Source organism: Pocillopora damicornis, chromosome 12 (genome assembly GCF_964200805.1).
Source record: "Pocillopora damicornis chromosome 12, jaPocDami1.2, whole genome shotgun sequence".
Lineage (NCBI taxonomy): Eukaryota > Metazoa > Cnidaria > Anthozoa > Scleractinia > Pocilloporidae > Pocillopora > Pocillopora damicornis.
The window spans coordinates 9,084,240-9,101,434 of NC_142681.1; the positions used below are offsets into that span (position 1 = coordinate 9,084,240).

The 17,195-nt window shown below is 37.3% G+C and overlaps 1 protein-coding gene across 1 annotated transcript; it reads left to right on the forward strand.

Moving 5' to 3' along the window:
• The first annotated feature begins 3,963 nt into the window (after nucleotides 1–3,963).
• LOC149036376 (uncharacterized) lies at nucleotides 3,964–16,879 on the forward strand. Its single transcript, XM_089189097.1, has 4 exons — nucleotides 3,964–4,056; nucleotides 13,441–14,451; nucleotides 15,229–15,596; nucleotides 16,040–16,879. Exons 2-4 carry the CDS (start codon nucleotides 13,520–13,522, stop codon nucleotides 16,549–16,551), a joined length of 1,812 nt encoding a protein of 603 aa, XP_089045223.1. The 5' UTR covers nucleotides 3,964–4,056; nucleotides 13,441–13,519; the 3' UTR covers nucleotides 16,552–16,879.
• Nucleotides 16,880–17,195: the final 316 nt, after the last annotated feature.

The following is a 17,195-nucleotide window of genomic DNA, read 5'->3' on the forward strand; positions in this document are numbered from 1 at the left end:
GATATAAGTAATATAGCTGTAATTAAAGTAATATAGTTGTTTTTGTATTAAAAAATAAATTAAAAAATTTATGAAAAATAAATAAAAATATTGTGACAGTCAGATTTTAAAAAAAAATATTTACCCCGATTTTCCATTTTTTTCAACAAATTCTAGAAAAACAGGGTAAAATCTAAGAATGCATCATCCAAATTGAATAGATCCCAAGTTGCCATATTCAATCTTCAACCCGATTCTCCATTTTTTTTCAATGAATTCTAGAGAAACGGGATTAATTCTGCGAATTCATCGGCAAGTGGCTAACCGATTTACCCCGATTTACCATTTGATCAGTGAATTCGAGAAAAACGGGGTAAATTCTGAGCATTCATGTTACAAGTGAATAATACTCGAAGTTCCCATATGCTATCTTTACCCCGAATTTCCATTTTTTTTTCAGTGAATTTGGCAAAAAACGGGGTAAAATCTGAGAATTCATCCTCCAAATAAAAAGGATCCCAAGTTACCATATCCAATCTTTAACCCGATTTTCCATTTTTTTTCAACGAATTCTAGAAAAACGGGATAAATTCTACGAATTCATCCGCAAGTGGCCAACACGCTAAGTTCCCATATGCCATCTTTACTCAGATTTTCCATTTGATCAGCGAATTCTAGAAAAACGGGGTAAATTCTGTGAAATTCATTCTTTAGGTGGAATATATCCTACTGACTTGCCATAGCCAACTTTACCCCGATTTTCGATTGGATCATTGTGTGAATTTGTCATAAACGGGGTAAATTATGACAAATCCACCCAAACGTGCAATAAATCCAACAATGATCTAGAAACAGTACTAAAAAAAGAACAGCTAAAATCAGCGGGACCGCAATAAAATCACATCACAATCTACTACTTCAAATTTTTACGGAGGGCTTAGTGCGATACAGCAAAAACCTACAATATTTAAAATAAACAACCAAAGGCCAAACTTCTGTGATTCAAGGAAGACTTCGTGACGCGACGCAGACAAATTATCACAACTTTGACCTCTCAGTCGATCTCACCTCCAGCAGATCAGCGAAGCGTCAAAAATATATAATTTCATGCCGACGAACCATAATCTATGATCTTCAGCTATTAAACAAAATAAAACAATTGTGATATGACGCCACATTGTGCTTTTGTCTTAGCTTGTGTGTAAAATGTTGTCAATGGAGTCGCAAGTCGAACAATGAAGACAGTAAATAAAGCAAGACTGCAAATAAAGCGTGAACAATAACGCATCTTTTGGTCGAAAGTCGCTTTGTTATTTACGTAGCGAGTTATTCTTCCACGTTTAGGCTATAACAACGATGCGATCACACGGCGCCAACGAAGGAACGATAGAACTTCAAAGAAAATAATGTGAGAGGCCAATGATCCGGTTCGCAGTGATCATGCGAACAGCATGTTTTCCTGAGATCAGTTACCGGAAAATACTGGTCAAATTTTCCACTTATCCCGACCCCCTCGAATAAGTACTTTTGCTTGAAGACATAACTACAACGGAGTCTCTTAACCAGTCCCAAGCCGCGTGTCGCTCGATAGATCACAGGATATGATTGGCCACTCTATCACATTACGTCAGAGGACATATCTGCAATGAGAGGACATAAGTGCAACGGTACATCCGAAAAGATCAAAGTCGTCGTGCCCAGGGCCTGACCACAGCATTTCCGTAAAGGTCAAAGTCATCCGGCCCAGGGCCTGACCACAACTAATATCTGAAGAACATTCTGGCCAATTTTCATGAAAATCCAACAAATGTACCAGGAGATAACTCGCGTAAAAATACGAGTTTTCGGCCTCCGAAGAAATTCACAGTTTTTGCACCTTATTTAAGCGCGTCATGCCACCAACCCAATCCCCTGGCAGGTCTTGTGACAAAAACTCCTTCTATAAAGTTCATTTTGTGAAAGGGGGTAAACAAAAGCAATGAAAATCTCAAAATTCACCAGAGACAGTTAATTAGGGTTTCTCCTGATGAACCCTGATCATACCTTAAGGAACCCAGTCTGTCTCTGTGTTGTTCAGGTTTAAAGGAATATCCTGAACACACTCGACCTTTTCGTGGTGCAATTACAGTTTTGTAAATAGAATAAGAAAGATGGTAAGTAGTTTTGAGCTCGATAAAGAAATAGAGAAAGAGGTTTTTCGTTTGTCTCGTGCGTGAGACAAAGAACAAATTCTGAGTCCTAATGAGGAATCGAACCTCAGATCTTCGGATTCCACGCTCCGATATTCCGATGCTCTACCACTGACCCACAGAGACTCTATGGTGAGCAAGGCCCATTACGAAGTTCTTATCTGACACCCGTCCTGCATACGGCTAAGATCAGCAATGTCGATAGCGTCCAAGCTTCTCATGGCATCCTTTTGTACCGAATGAAGACGAAATAGGATTTTATCATAGGATATCAGAATTACCATCAAACTTCAACATATGATAAGTCTCGTTTATCTTAAATTTATCGGCTTCCTTCTCAAAATAAAAATCACAATAGATAATAATTTCATCGAATTTTCCATTCAATAACATTTCCATTGATTTATAGTTTATGTTAGTTACCCGTAAAACAGCGCGCGCACTCTAAAAGGCACCCGCGAGGGTCCACCCGCGAAGGTTTGAAGAAACCTTAAATGGTAGAGGTATTTCTCAAGGGATTGGGGCGAGCAGTAGAATGACAGTTGATTAAGAGGAGCACACGTGGCTAAGAAAATCAAAGTGCTCTGTGAGCAAACTCGTGAATTGACACATGATTTTTTAGATTATGTTTAATGTTATCTGGGTTAGGGAATTTTGTGGTTGATTGTCATATCTAGAGTACGAGCAGTAGTTCAGTGTTCGCTAATGTAGCAAAGAAACAAAGTAACGTTGGGATAAGAAGGCATTACCATTGAAATGATCATGCTATTACATTTGACAAGGTGGATGATGTCATGTGTTTTAAACGTCTATCATTTTTGTTTCTGGTTTAAGAGAAAAGGTTGGAAGTAAATGTGGGTGAAAAGTGAGATTTACTGTCTTTCGTTGTAAATTAGAAAATCAAGGCAATTCTGTCTTAATGAAAACATTAACGATTCCCTCTTTATCAAAAGAGACAAACGGGAACGAGTTTTGAGTGATATGACTAAGCTAAGCCTGCCACCGTCATTTTGGATCTCCGCCTGGGTAGATTTAAGTCACGTGCTAGGCAACGTGTAATCAATAACAAGATAGAATTTCATTTCAGGCCTATTTACCAATTTTGTGGTGTGTAACTTTCGCATTTTAGTACGTTGTATGAATGTTGAATCTTCAAATTATCTTGAAACTTAAAAGAAAATTGTTCTTTTAAAATTCACTGAAAATCGGTAGCTAAAACTGTTTGTTTAGGTGTTATTTGATTTTCGTGTTAACTTGTTATTTCGTCAGTCGCCGGCATCTTTCGTTGCTTCACACAGGAAAAACACACGCGACGAAACGTAATGATCAATTTTGTCCTCAATCTCACGCTATAACAGAAAAAGCTTTTGAACATCTGTGAACTCCGAGCACTTCGCAGTAAGTGATATTTTCAATGAATCTTCGGATTGTTTTCAAGTTCAAGGATTGTAAATTACAATTTTATGAAAAATGAAGGTTGTTCTGTTATTTCAGTGTGAATCCTTGCATGCCTGCCAGTCGCTGGCGCCGCTTGTTGAAACTAAAACGTAAAAAAAAAACTCTTTAAAGATTATAATTGGCTTCTTTTTCACCCCACCACTATTCTTAGCAACAAAGGTCACCATTTCGTCTTTTTATTGCTCGCCAAAAACTATCAAATGCTCTCAAAAGCCTAAAATCTAAAAAAAGTTTACAGGAATCGACCAATCGAGCGAGCGAGCGAGCGAGCGAGCGAATGCCATTCCCCACATCGTACCTATAACTCGCTCTTGCGCATGCGCGCAATTCACGAGTTAAAAAGCATGCGCGGGTTGGATGGATGGATGCAACGGTGAACTTCCTGGTTAAATGTTCGAGAGAGGATTATTTTCCGGCGAAATTTTCTGAGGTAAGAATAGTGATGTTTTAACTTGAACGGTAAACTTTTCTAGTTTTAGTCTCAAACTATAGGATGTCTATCTGTCTTTCCTACGATCACTTCGACCGAAGCGAATTGATCTCGAAGCTGTAAACGGCCGTCTAGCTATTTCGATAGGAATTACAATTGTTGCTAGGTTCAAATAATCACGAGGCATTTTCCTTCGACTAAGCACGTTATTTTATATTTCACCACCCTATTTGTACCCTGTTATAAGAGATCTCAGCGCTTACTTAGATCCGGTTGACACGAGTTAAGAGTTGTTGCACATACATGTGTGAAAATGAAAGTCACTCGAAAATTTTATGACCGCACGAAAGAGTTTTTTTCGGCTACCGTAGCGACTCTGGTAAATTCGGCAACTTTCAGCTTCTTCAATCACGAAAGGCAGTGAAGTTTTATTACAAAATCTTTATATAATTACACGCCAACAATATCCGTTTTGGTGACCCAGTCGTTTACCGTCCACCTTAGATTATGGCTCATGAAAATGCCTCCTTGGAAAATATCTGAACCTAACTTCAAAACCTTTTCAAGATACATGCAAACTTACATAATGTCAGAGTACTTACGGATCAATATCAGAATCTGGGCCGAAGGCGCTATGTAACAGAGCTATTTCATTTTACCATAAATTTTCGTAAAATGCGACCGTTAAATGTTCGTAAAACGCGACTGTTTATGTTCATAAAATGCGACCGGTAAATGTTCGTAAAATACGCCCGTTAGATGTTCGTAAAATGCGACTATTACTTGCTAATTACATTATAGAGTACTAACGCAGAATTGAAATGAAACTACAGTATATGTGCTTGGATTCTGCGTTGGATTTAAGGCCGCTCGGTCAATTTGAGCTTGGATTTTTTGCTTCTTGAAGCGGGCGTTCGAAAATGGAGTATGAATGGAATGGAAACCTATGAAAGGATAACTCGCTAAAATGGTTTTTTTTTCAACTTCGTAAACAGTCAGTTAACAAGCGATGCACTGGGGAATTAGGGTAAAGATTTTTATTGAAAATTTGACTGTATTTTTACTTACATATGCAAATATTCCCATACAAACTCTCGTAGTTTCGCTATGACTCTTATTTCGCAAGATGGGGTCATTCCACTGCTGAAGCCCAGGCTGTCTGTGAGCAAACAGACAAACGGCGGTTAAAGCTGGTCGCCTCGAAGTGTTCCCTGAAACTCTTACAGAACTACTTTTAATACGAGACATGTCAAGCAAACACGTCGGTCACTACCTCAAGCCGATAAATAACTTATGAATCCTCTCTTTTCTCTATATCAAATCACTTTGGTTGACAGAAAAATATTGGTTTCAGAATGAATTTGTATAAACAATAGTGTCATTACGTTGGTTGACAAGCGGCCTAAAAACCGTCTGCAATTAATTTTAATCGTTCACAAAAAGTACCCAGAAAGTTGAAACGTGAGGTATTTGGTTACAGTTATAGTGAACGATGGAACTTTCATTCATTTAATATCTGAATTTTCTCGAGCAATTTGTTCATAGTGAAAGAGCGAGCGAAGTTTTAATTTAAGTTCTACAACAAATATACGCTCCTGGTGAGTCTTTCCAATTCCGTTCAATTTGGACATTTGTACCTTAAATTGCGCAACAGAAATTGAAGGAATTTTTTGAGAAAAGGCCGCATTACATTCCCTTGTGTCTCGTTGGAGTGTGCCGTTCGAATTTAGTTTTTGTGAAGGAAAGATCAGAGTTAAACACGCCATTACAGCAAACAAACGAGCAAACTCTCACAACTTCAAAATAAAAAAATTGAATTTACTCACAATTTACATTCCTCGCCGTTTACTTAATGAACAGAGGTAAATCTTTGTACATGAATGAATGGTCGATGAGAGTGAATAATACTTTCCGTTAGATCATTAACTAATTTTGAAGAAAACATTGTCGTGACAGTCCTTGCCAAACCAGTTCTGTTTGTTTTCAAATGTTCCTACGCTTTTTTTTTCTTGCGCGCTCTCTAATTGACAGGTGTCAGATTGTGACAGATACTTGTAAAAATAATGTTTCAAAGTTTGTTTGGAAGCCTTTTAAATCACCTTTATCGTTACGGAAATGAAAATGTTTCGCTGAGGCATCTCTCTTAAATTTGCATCACCTCTATTTTAACTACCATTTACCCACTCAAAAATTGTTCAGTTTATGGAAGATCTTGCCTTATTTACGTCCATAAATCATTCGGGTTCTTTCGGAAAGAATTTCGTCAAGTTTAAAAACAATAAATATGTTATTTGCCGGCTGGGAGGTCCGTATGGTGAAAAATTGTGACCGAGGTCTACGGCCTCGGGCAGTATTTTCAAGACCTCGGTCACAGTTTTTCACCATACGGACCTCCCAACCGGCAAATAACATATATTTATAATATACTACTGGTACTTTAATGCTGAAAACACACGCCATTTTTTCCAAGCAATAGTGAACAAGAGTCAAAACACAAAAAAACGCATATTAGGGGGTAGACTCGCTGATTAAATAAAAAAATATTCGAAACAAGAAGTGAACAAGTCTCGAAAAATGCATTTGGTGGGGGTGCTTTGACACAATCGCGTGAAAATGAGCACAATTCTCACCAGTCACAACGCAAATAATGACAAGAAGTATGTGAGGCTGTATTTCAATTTGGCACAATCGCCTAAAAATGAGCATAATTGTCACCAGTCACAACCCAAATAGAAGTGTGAGAAGATGTTTTTTCTGCCATCATTTTTCTGTAATCGTCACTCAAAATATGTTTTCCACATGTCTCAGGGTGCCTTTTCATTTTTTCATGGCATGACGTTCTCAGAAAAACGGGAAGTTGATGATGTAATACAACAGGGACTTCCCCGAGGGAATGAGACATCAGATTGCTATTTTTTTAGGATATGGATTACCAGTAAAGTTTGTCGGTATAAAAAATTTCCTATAATGTTATAAAATAATGAATTGTAATTTTGAAATTCATAACGCATTAGACGAAATTATGTGTCCGTTTTGTGTGAACAACTTCAAAAACATACTGTGATAAGTGAAAAATGTTGTAAAATATGAAACTTGAAAACGATAATGGAAAATATGTATGTGTATATTGCGGTCAGGTTGATAGATATGACACTGTTGACGAATTTGTTGATTTTTATGATGATAGACACAGGATAATCCAAAAGTCCCTTTATCATCGAAAGTATCACGTTCAAAACACACTCTTTGATAAATACAAAAGATATAATATACAACTATCTACGAATGATAAATATAGGATATTAGAGAGTTTTGAAAAGATTGAGAGTGTGCTACCTCAGATCAACGTTAATCAAAAGAGAATGATCAATATTAATTTCATTTTAAAACAAATTTCAGAACGATTAAATTGCAAAAGCATACCAATTTATAAATCAAAAAGAACATTAGCAATATTGGAATGGGATTCAAACACAAATTGGGGATGATATCAAAACAATTATTTGGAGATAAATTTTTGTGAATACTCCTTATCTCATTTGTCAACTAAAGGACACATATCGATGACGATATCATCAGGAACCCATAGCTGAATCCTGATCGCCGTATAAATGATGGCAAATCAACCAATATTTTTTTTATATGATGTGTAAGCAAAACGACATGGCTCGATTTTTTTCTTATAACTTTTTATTTCACGGTAAGTCTTCAGATATCGTTCTTAATACGATTGAATTTATAATGTAATTGAACTGAGTGGAGTGCAATTTGGGCTGAAATCATGCGTGTGATTTCAAAATCGAACGAGCGCACAGCACGAGTTCGATTTGAAAGTATGATTTCGGACCAAAATTGCACAGCACAAGGTTCAATTACCACTTTATTACATCCATTTTGAAATCGCCCAAGTTCAGGACTTGGTCAGTTCAAATATTTTATTGATGCACTACTGAGCTAGTTTAAAATTAAATTTATCCATTTTTGGGGGGAAAAAACAAGAGTTTTGGAAACAAAGGTTGCAAAATTTGCTACATGATACTCTTTGTCTTTCATTTGCCTGTAATTACATTGGTCACTTTAAACAAGCCTTGAAATCTGATTGGTTGTTTTGTTTTCAGTGTAGCCTCCTCATTGGCTGGGAAAATGATGCGATTTAAAGCAAAAAATGGTGCGATTCGTGAGTAAATCGCACCAATTAGAGCCAATCAGATTACAGGGACCACCAGTGATTTCAAAATGGGTGTAATAAAGTGTCACACCTCTTGCTATCGTCCCACAAACAACAGATACTGACGACAAATTACACACTAAATTCAATCGTTTGAAATATTTGTATGCTCTCCTGAATAGCCAAAGTTTTTCATGATAAAATTGGTGTAGGGATTCTATTTCAATTAATTGATTTTTATCAATGTTTCCGTCTATATGATTAAAATCGAAAATCATTTTAGCTCTTTTCATATATATATATGATATCTAAAATTGAAGTTTCTTGACTAGAATACCACTGTAAGGGAGTCCATCTAAGACTCCAATGGTATCTCTTAGTTGTATTGAATTGAATTGTAATCATTGACAGCATCAACTACTGTCAGCTCTTTTGTCATCCTCACGGGAGTTTGAAAATCAAGAGTGCCATTTTGTAGTTCATAAACTTTGTCCCTTTAACACCATAAACAACAACAAATACTTGCAAGTCTTGTAGCTTCTTGTGTGGAACTGATGCCATCTATATTTTTTAAAACCGTGTCAATCATTAGTTAATTGAGAGTCACGTTATTGTATTTACGAAGATGAATTATACTTCGGCTGTGATCATTAAACGTTTTAGTTAATGTTCTCGAAACTGTCTCAATACTGCTGGTAGCTGATATTTGGACTGTTGAATGGTCGATTGATGCTGAAGGAAAGTAAAGTTAAAAAAGAACAGTATATTCGCTAGTTTGTAGTTGATACATATTTGGACCTACACGACTGCTATAAAACCCTTTGCTTGGATCAAGATGAAGTTTCATCCCATATGTCTCTGTTTTGACTTTATGAAAATCTTTATTAGTAACCTGAACACCCTTTATATCATCTTCATCACTGAATTCAGAGGAAGGTTTATCAATGAGATATTGAAACATGTTAGCATCATCGTAACTTGATATGGAATGATTTAATCTGACGTAATCTGACGTACTTCTTATAATTGGTCTGACGTTCGCATTATCAGAGATCGTTTTATTGACATAATTAATGTTAGCAGTATAAGTGCTTTCGTGTGATTGAGGCTCTTTGAGACTTATGATACTCCTTCTATTCATATTGAGATTGCCAGTCATTGCTTTGGAACCAGCAATTCTCAAAAAAATTGTTCGTTTTTGTATCAATATACCGTTTGATTGAACCGCCTGTTATATTTACTGGGTCAGCGAGATTAGAAATTTTGATTCCTTTCATATCGTGACCTTTTGATAGATCGAGAGAGAAGGTTTTTGAGTCCACATATTTTTATTCACGACGTCATGGTTATTGTCGTAATCTGTTACTTGTAATCTTGATTTTAAAGTCTGGGTAAGCAAGTTATCCAGGTCAACTTTTTTGTCAGTTATCGATCTGCAAATTCTCCAGTTTGCAAATCCACTTTATAATTTGTTTCAAGAGTTCTCAATACTCTAACCGACGATGGAACCATTTTCACCTCAATGTCTGCTTTTAAATGCTTGTTTGATTCAAGTGACTGTTGTACGAAGCCGCTGATATCACCATATGAAAAGTTCCCATTGAGTAATATCACGGTTGCCTGAGTAGTTCCAATGTAATGACTGTATTTCAATGTATGTACTCATGTTGACAGAGTCGACGGCAAGATAATAATTTTTGTTTTTGTCGAGCGTCAATTGTGGGGTGAAAGTGATAGTGAAATCATGGCTTTTAAAGTTTCTTACACCATTTACTGAATTAAAAAATATTGGTATATTCATATATCATTAGCTTACATGAAATGTTGCTTGATGTATGCGTCATGTTTATGTGTTAGTTATCACTGACAAGTTCAACAACTTATCGAGTATCTGCCAAACCTCATTTCTTGGTTGCAAGTCATTGCACCTCCTTGTGTGAGTCTATGACTGGTTTAAGCGATTCTCTGTTTTCATATTACATCACTTATCTTCCATTACGATAGTTCTTGATTTCTTTTGATATCTTGTCTCAGAGAATCAGCTTTAATACGCCTTTCAGCATTCTTTCTTAGTGTGTTTATGTCCACATATATTAAGATAACATAACTAGGTGTCTATTGACAGTTATTCCAAAAGATTTGTAGAAAATGACTGTTATTTTTAACGTACTCATATATTATGAAGATTCCAAACTATGATATTGATAAAAAACAAAACAAAAAGGAATACATTGAATACATTGCAAGCACTTGCCTGTTGAGGGAGATGGTCAGATCCATTACAACTACTTGGAACCCCAAACAGTGCAAGGGATGTGTTCCGAAACAAAAACTCTTGAATACAATGAAAGCACTTGCCTGTTGAGGGAGATAGCCAGATCCATTACAACTATTTGGAATCTCAAACAATATAAGAGATGTGCTCCAAAACAAAAACTTTTGAATACATTGAAACACGATTCAAATGGCACTTGTCAAACAAAATTAACCACATTTTCAAAGACAAAAACAGGAATCCATCAATCGAATTAATTATTTCACTCCATCATGCAATAAAAAGAGTCTTGAAAATGTTGAAGGTTCTCACACTGAAGAATACGCTCAGAAATACGGCAAAAAGCTCTTAAACGTTCGTTACAATCCATTAAAAACTCGTAAAAAGGTCGGAAACAATGTAAAACAATTTAAAAATAGAAAATGAAAAAGAACTGAAAGAAAGAATGGCTAACTAAGACAAGAAATAACAATAAAAGGCGATGAAAAACGCTCACAATTGTACTTTGACACTATTATTGACAAAAAAAGAGACAAGCAAGATACAACAAATGCTCAAGATCAGAAGGAATGACAAATATCAGCCATGGAAAACAAAAATTGATTGTAGAACTTATCCTTTGTCTTGATTAAGATTCAGTTGATATCATTTTAAATAAAATACTTAAAAAGATAAGAATTAACAAGAAAAAATTAAGAGGCACGCTGAGACATGTCAAGAACATAATTTGGGTTGTGACTGGTGAAAATTATGCTCATTTTTACGCGATTGTGCCAAATCGCCTCACATACTTCTTATCGTTATTTGTGTTATGACTGGTGAGAATTATACTCATTTTCACGTGATTGTGCCAAAGCACCCCTCCAAATGCATTTTTTGGAGGCTTGTTCACTTTTATTGAGAAAAACTTTGATTTAATTTGCGAGTCTTGTTTAATTCATTACGGAGGGTGTTTATGCGATATCATTGGTTGAAGTGCGACTCTTGGCGTGAGTTTTCAGCATTACAGCACAAGTAGTTAAGATAGAGAGGAGAAGTTGTGATGTGTTATGGATCTGTAAAACTTGCACTGGACGCTATATTCTTTAAAGCACCCTGAAATTTTTCACTTGCATCCTTCAGAGTTGCTTCTCCAACTTCCATGTCGTCTTGCTGAACTGTTTCTTGCCTTTACAGCTGTTTCTCTGTGCTTTCTCTCTGTTTCGCTCTGCTTTTGCTTTTCTCCTTTCTTTAGCAAACATTTGTTTCTAGGCACCATTTTTAGTGCTTCCTCTTTTTGTGGAGTAAGATGCTTCTGAGCCTCTTCCTTTCCTTTGCGCTCCTTTTCCAGACGTAACATAGTGGGCATGCGCACAACGCCCATCTGAAGTACCTATTTTGTGACCGGCGCAGCGGTCATGATAAAACGCAGACTGCAGACTGCAGACTGTGCAGACCATGTAGACCATGCAGACCGTGCAGACCGTGCAGACCGTGCAGACCGTGCAGACTGCAAGTTTTTGTCTGCCTTTTTTTCTTAAACTGTGATTTATATATGATTAATGTGTATACACCTTTTTCTTACTCTTTTGGTAACGTTTGAACTGTTTCCAATTTTTGGACACCCTATGAGTTGACGAAATTTTACGAGGTTATTTCGAGCTTACGTTACCTAGCAAATCGCGGGCTTAAGTTTCTCGAGCACATAAAGATTGGTCACGCGGCAAGATTTATTGCAAATGTAATTTGTGTGGTCTGTGACTCTGAGTTAGAGGTAAGGAATGGGTTGTGTGAACAAAGCAAATGATTACCTGGGTCTTCAAGAGACAGCCCAAAAAGCTTTACAGTAAAGAAAGTGCTGCAAGTTAAAATCGAACTAACTAGGAGATAAGCTTTTCGAATCGGAGTAGAAAACTGATTGATAGCTAGTAAGGAACTGGGCATGTCAGTTGTGTCCAACCTAGTCTCCGATTCTATCGCAATGCATGTACTGAGTGTGTGTGAAATGAAAATTAATGGGAAAATTTCCAAGTGAACAGCAGACGTGACCTGGGGTTTCATGAGTATTTTTTTTCATTTTACCAGAAATCGAAAATGTAGAACAAAAAGTGGTACTGTTGGTTTGCATTTATCGCTGTTTAGAACTTGGGTTATGACGAAATAATTTGATGCGTTTGAAAGGTCGACGTCGGCTACGATAAATTACCATCAGATGGAGAATAAACAACAAATTATAAGTGCACTTCCCCTCAGCTCCTCTTTAGTTCGTAAGTGTATTATTTAATCAAGAAGGAGGCAAAACGCTTTTCCTAGATTAAGGTTGTCTACAGTATTTGAAGTTTGTATTTGACAAACATCAGTGACTCTCCCAAACTTGCAGAATGTTTGGCCGGAAAGTGATTCAAGGTTTTTTCTTATATTTCGAGTCGCAATAGAAGCCTTCAGTTTTGTTTTACACTGTAGAAGCGAAAAGAAGTGCTTTAATCTGGTTCAGACTTGAGTTGTACTGGTTGACTCACAGTTCTGGAGAAAAAACAAGGCACGCAACGCATCATGCACCAGCAATGTTGCGGCATTCAAGAAGGCATTCGTTTGTTGTTTATTTTTGCTTATCATCCAGTCAAAAACCAATTCCAGCAAAGTTTTTTGACTTCCGTTTAACGTCCACCGAGACGTAAATAAAATTTATAGGTGGGAAAACGTATTTTTTCTTAGGCTGAAAAACCACATAATACTAGTGTCAGTGTCTCGTGAGCTGTAACAGTCGAAATTCTCCAGAGAACAAAGATCGCTCTGCACGATCTGCACGGTCTACATGGTCTGTATAGTCTGCACCAGGACCTTGAAAAGCCTTCAGTCCAACAGTTGTCGCACGAATTCCATTGATTGAGACTAAATCCAATCCCGCCCAGCACTGTGAGATGTCCCAACAATTGAGTGCGCTTTCTTTCCTTTTTAACAGAATTTGAACGTGTAATACAGGCCACGACAAAGCCCACAAAAAAACAGTCTTGTGCATCAACATTTTAATTGCCAGCGCCATGAGAAAACTGCGGGTCTTTGTGGCAGTTGTCATCATAACCCTCACCTTAGTGAACTTTTTCTCATCGTATCTTCACATTACAACTAGGAGTCGTTCACAAGCACTGGCTAGTGATTTAAGACGTCTAGCAAGAGACCTTTCCGAGACACAACGCAGCTTGGTACATTTTCCATTGCAGTTCTACAAAGTTGAACGAAATATTGAGCTTTTAAAGCAACTAATAAAATCTGTGGATGGACAACCACTGCAAAAGGACACCGTTTCCAGCGATTCCTCATCAGAAACTTATGTTAAGAAGAGAGAGGTTTGTCCCGAGAAATTTATGGGAAAGGATTCTAATTATGGATTCCCATTTTTTTATAGGAAAGGTTTCGAGGGAGAAAATTGCACAGACTTTGTTCCAATTGATGAACTTGTGACTATGATTATGACATCACCAAATGAACTATCACCTGAAAAGTTGAGAAAAGTGTTTGAAGGAATTGCCACACATTATCCAAGCGTTCCTGTAATATTTGTGTCAAACAAAACATTAAAGTTCAAGAGGCTAAGAGACGAAGGTTTAAATCCAACGTTCATGGCATTTGATGACCTTACACATGGAGAAACATGGTCCAAGTTACTCAAGATGGTGGCCACACCCTATACATTGTTTGCACCGGATATCACTTACTTCACGGATGATGTTAATCTTGAACGCCTTGTACGGGTACTAAGTGAGAACAGGAATGTCATGATTGCAGGAGGAAGCCAAAAGAATCAACGGGGAGAGTGGGACAATAGCTGTCGTCAAGTGCAATTCAGAAATTGGACTGCATATTTTGAAGACGGCTATCACTACTCGTTTAATGATTGTATAAGATGTGATGTACTGCTTGGTCCATTTGTGGCAAAAACCAAAGAACTCCAGGATCTTGGAATCGATGAAAAGTAAGTATAAACTACGATGCAGTATAAAGATTTAAGTTTTATTGGGAGAAGAGGAGAAACGGAAAGGAGAACAGTTTTGGGTCAGAAAGGGTGCTTCCTGAGTTGTTTGGTTGTTTTTTAATTACTGTGAATATATGAAAATCATATATGTGAACTACAGATAAAGACGTGAAAATGAAAGTGGTCTTCGCAGTAGTGAACACTACTTGAGTGGTAGTGAAAACAAAACCTGAGAAAAATTCAGGATTTTACGGGATTTGAACCTACTCTTCCAACTGAACTAACAAATCGTTTTCATTCGCAGTTCACATGTATGATTTTCATATCTTCACAGTCATTTACTCATCACTTCATGGGTTTATTTGGAACCAACATAATGACTAGTTCCCAGTTGGCTTGTTAGCTCAGTTGGTAGAGCACTGCACCGGTATCGCAGAGATGATGGGTTCAAATCCTGTACAGGCCTCACTTTTTTCATGCCTTACTTTCACTACTGCTCAAGTAGTGTTCATTACTGCGAAGATCACTTTCATATTCACTGGTTGTTTTTGTTCACAGGGATGGAAGGTGGTCAAAATTTTTTGGGTAGCTTCATTTTAAGATGGTGTACCACCTTAGAGTAGAATTCTAAGGAGTCTTCTTAAAAATGCTTACAGAAAGTTTTCATGGTGTATTTGACTTCTACCTCCACCCTCTGCTATTTTGTGGACCGTTAATGAAAACTGTCAATCTGGTTTGATAAGCTCAATAATTCGACTACTATTTCTTGTTTTCCAGATTACATTTCGGTGCCTTTCAAGACATATTCTGGCGATTAAAACTCAAACATCCAGAGAAAGTTGTTGCCAGCTGTCCGGATGTCATGTTCGATATATATGAGCGAGAAGTTCCAGATGAAAAATATGATGCCTTGGCCCAGAAATGGGATGTGAAGAAATGGGTGGAGTCTAATGGGCAAGTGCGTTGGTATGGGTGCCGAAGAGGAGGGCATGCCCGTGATAGTAAATCGTCCTGTGGTATACCAGCCACAGGACTCGCTGTTCCTCCTTGTGACTTGGAGAATCTTGCTGACATAGTCAAGTTTATCATGAAGGAATGTGAAAATGCTGGGATTTACTGTCAACTTAATGCAGGAACTCTATTAGGTAATGTACTCTTGTGCCTATTTTGTAATAGGGAGGTGCAGTTCAAATTGAGTCTGTTTCCCCCCTTTTGGGATTCAAACAGGTTTGTCTTCAGAATGGAACAGACAAAAAAATTCAGAAGAAGATAATTTTGACCTTGGTCACTCCCACATATTCGATAATTTTGTGTACCGGTATAGTGTAGAAATACCTTTTTGTTGCAAAGAAAGGAAATTTCTTTGAGTGTGAGTAGCTGTTGTTTTAAGGCTGTTGTGTAATATCAATTATCAAGCTAAATAAAAATAAATTGATGTGAAACAAACATCATGCAATGAAATGAAGGAGGTCAAGGAGACATCATTGTTATGCTCATGACCACCACCATCATGGTGGTTGAACAAAATTGACATCATTTTCCATGGCATCATCTCCTATTACTTAAATTTCGTTTGCTTCTGTTTTAGGAGCTGTTAAATTCAAAAAGGTTTTGCCATGGGAGCGCGATGCTGACATCTATTTTCTTTCGGAGAACTACACAGCAATTCAAAAGCTTCGTCCAAGATTCGAAGCAGCAGGCTATAAATTTGATGATAGAAAAGGAACTGAATGCTGCACAGATGGACGAAAGACATCCGGCATTTTTGTAATCTATGGAAATGGCTGGGGTGTTGACTTTTACGGTAGACCTAGACTTGAGTCCGAGATGCTTGTAGCTGATGGTCAGCAGCCAACTAAAGTGATGTTTGCTGGTCAGTGGGTTACTGCCACGCGCAATCCAGGACTTTCCTCTCGTAATCGATATGGACCCAACATGTATCATCATGTAGAGCATTGGGCAGTTGTAGGAAACGCAAATGGGGATGCCCTGTACAAATCGGGTGTCTGGATCAAATGTTCCAGGCCTGGACACACGGGGTGTCTAGACCAGTTCCGCACTGATGGCGATCTTCAATTTGGTGACTACTTCATGACTTAATTTTTTTCACAGCAAGGACATGGAATGAGCAAACAGCGGCAAATTTTATGAAATGTATCAAGGTAGCTGTTTATGGAAATGATCTTTAAAAAGCTAAGAAGTAGGGTGTCTTTTGCACAAATTGTTTAGGAATATTACAAGGGTTAGATAAGGGGCCCAACATGATTTGTAGTAAATAAAGGTTGAGTAAGATAGAAGATAGACAAACAAGGACATGGAGGAGGGCTTGTTGCCTCCACATTCTCTTTGCTGAGTATTCAATTAACATGTCAGTGAACTTGTGGAATTTTTAGTTGTTGTGTTCTTAAAATATAAAATTAGCTTGAAAGGTGTTTATCTCCTTATATACATTTATACCTGTTACTTTATTTTGGGATTGATGTACCTTTTTACTATGTGCAGCTAACAAATAATCATCGACATCAATGCGAAATCAATGAGTGTGTGATAACTCATTGATGTCTTTATGCAGCGTTTACTGATTAATTACGAGTGACCAAGACAGAATTTCTCCTTTCGATATCAACATAATATCAAGCAGACAAGTGATGCGAATAACAAAAAGTACCAATTAACAACATGAGACAAACAAAATCTATGAAATAAAGCTCTGAAAACTGCATATCTAAATTATATCCCGGTTT

Coding starts and splice junctions, on each gene's coding strand:
- LOC149036376 (XM_089189097.1), top strand. CDS start 13,520: ATGAGAAAACTGCGGGTCTTTGTGGCAGTTGTCATCATAACCCTCACC. Junction 14,452..15,228: donor GATCTTGGAATCGATGAAAA/GTAAGTATAAAC, acceptor CTTGTTTTCCAG/ATTACATTTCGGTGCCTTTC. Junction 15,597..16,039: donor TAATGCAGGAACTCTATTAG/GTAATGTACTCT, acceptor CTTCTGTTTTAG/GAGCTGTTAAATTCAAAAAG.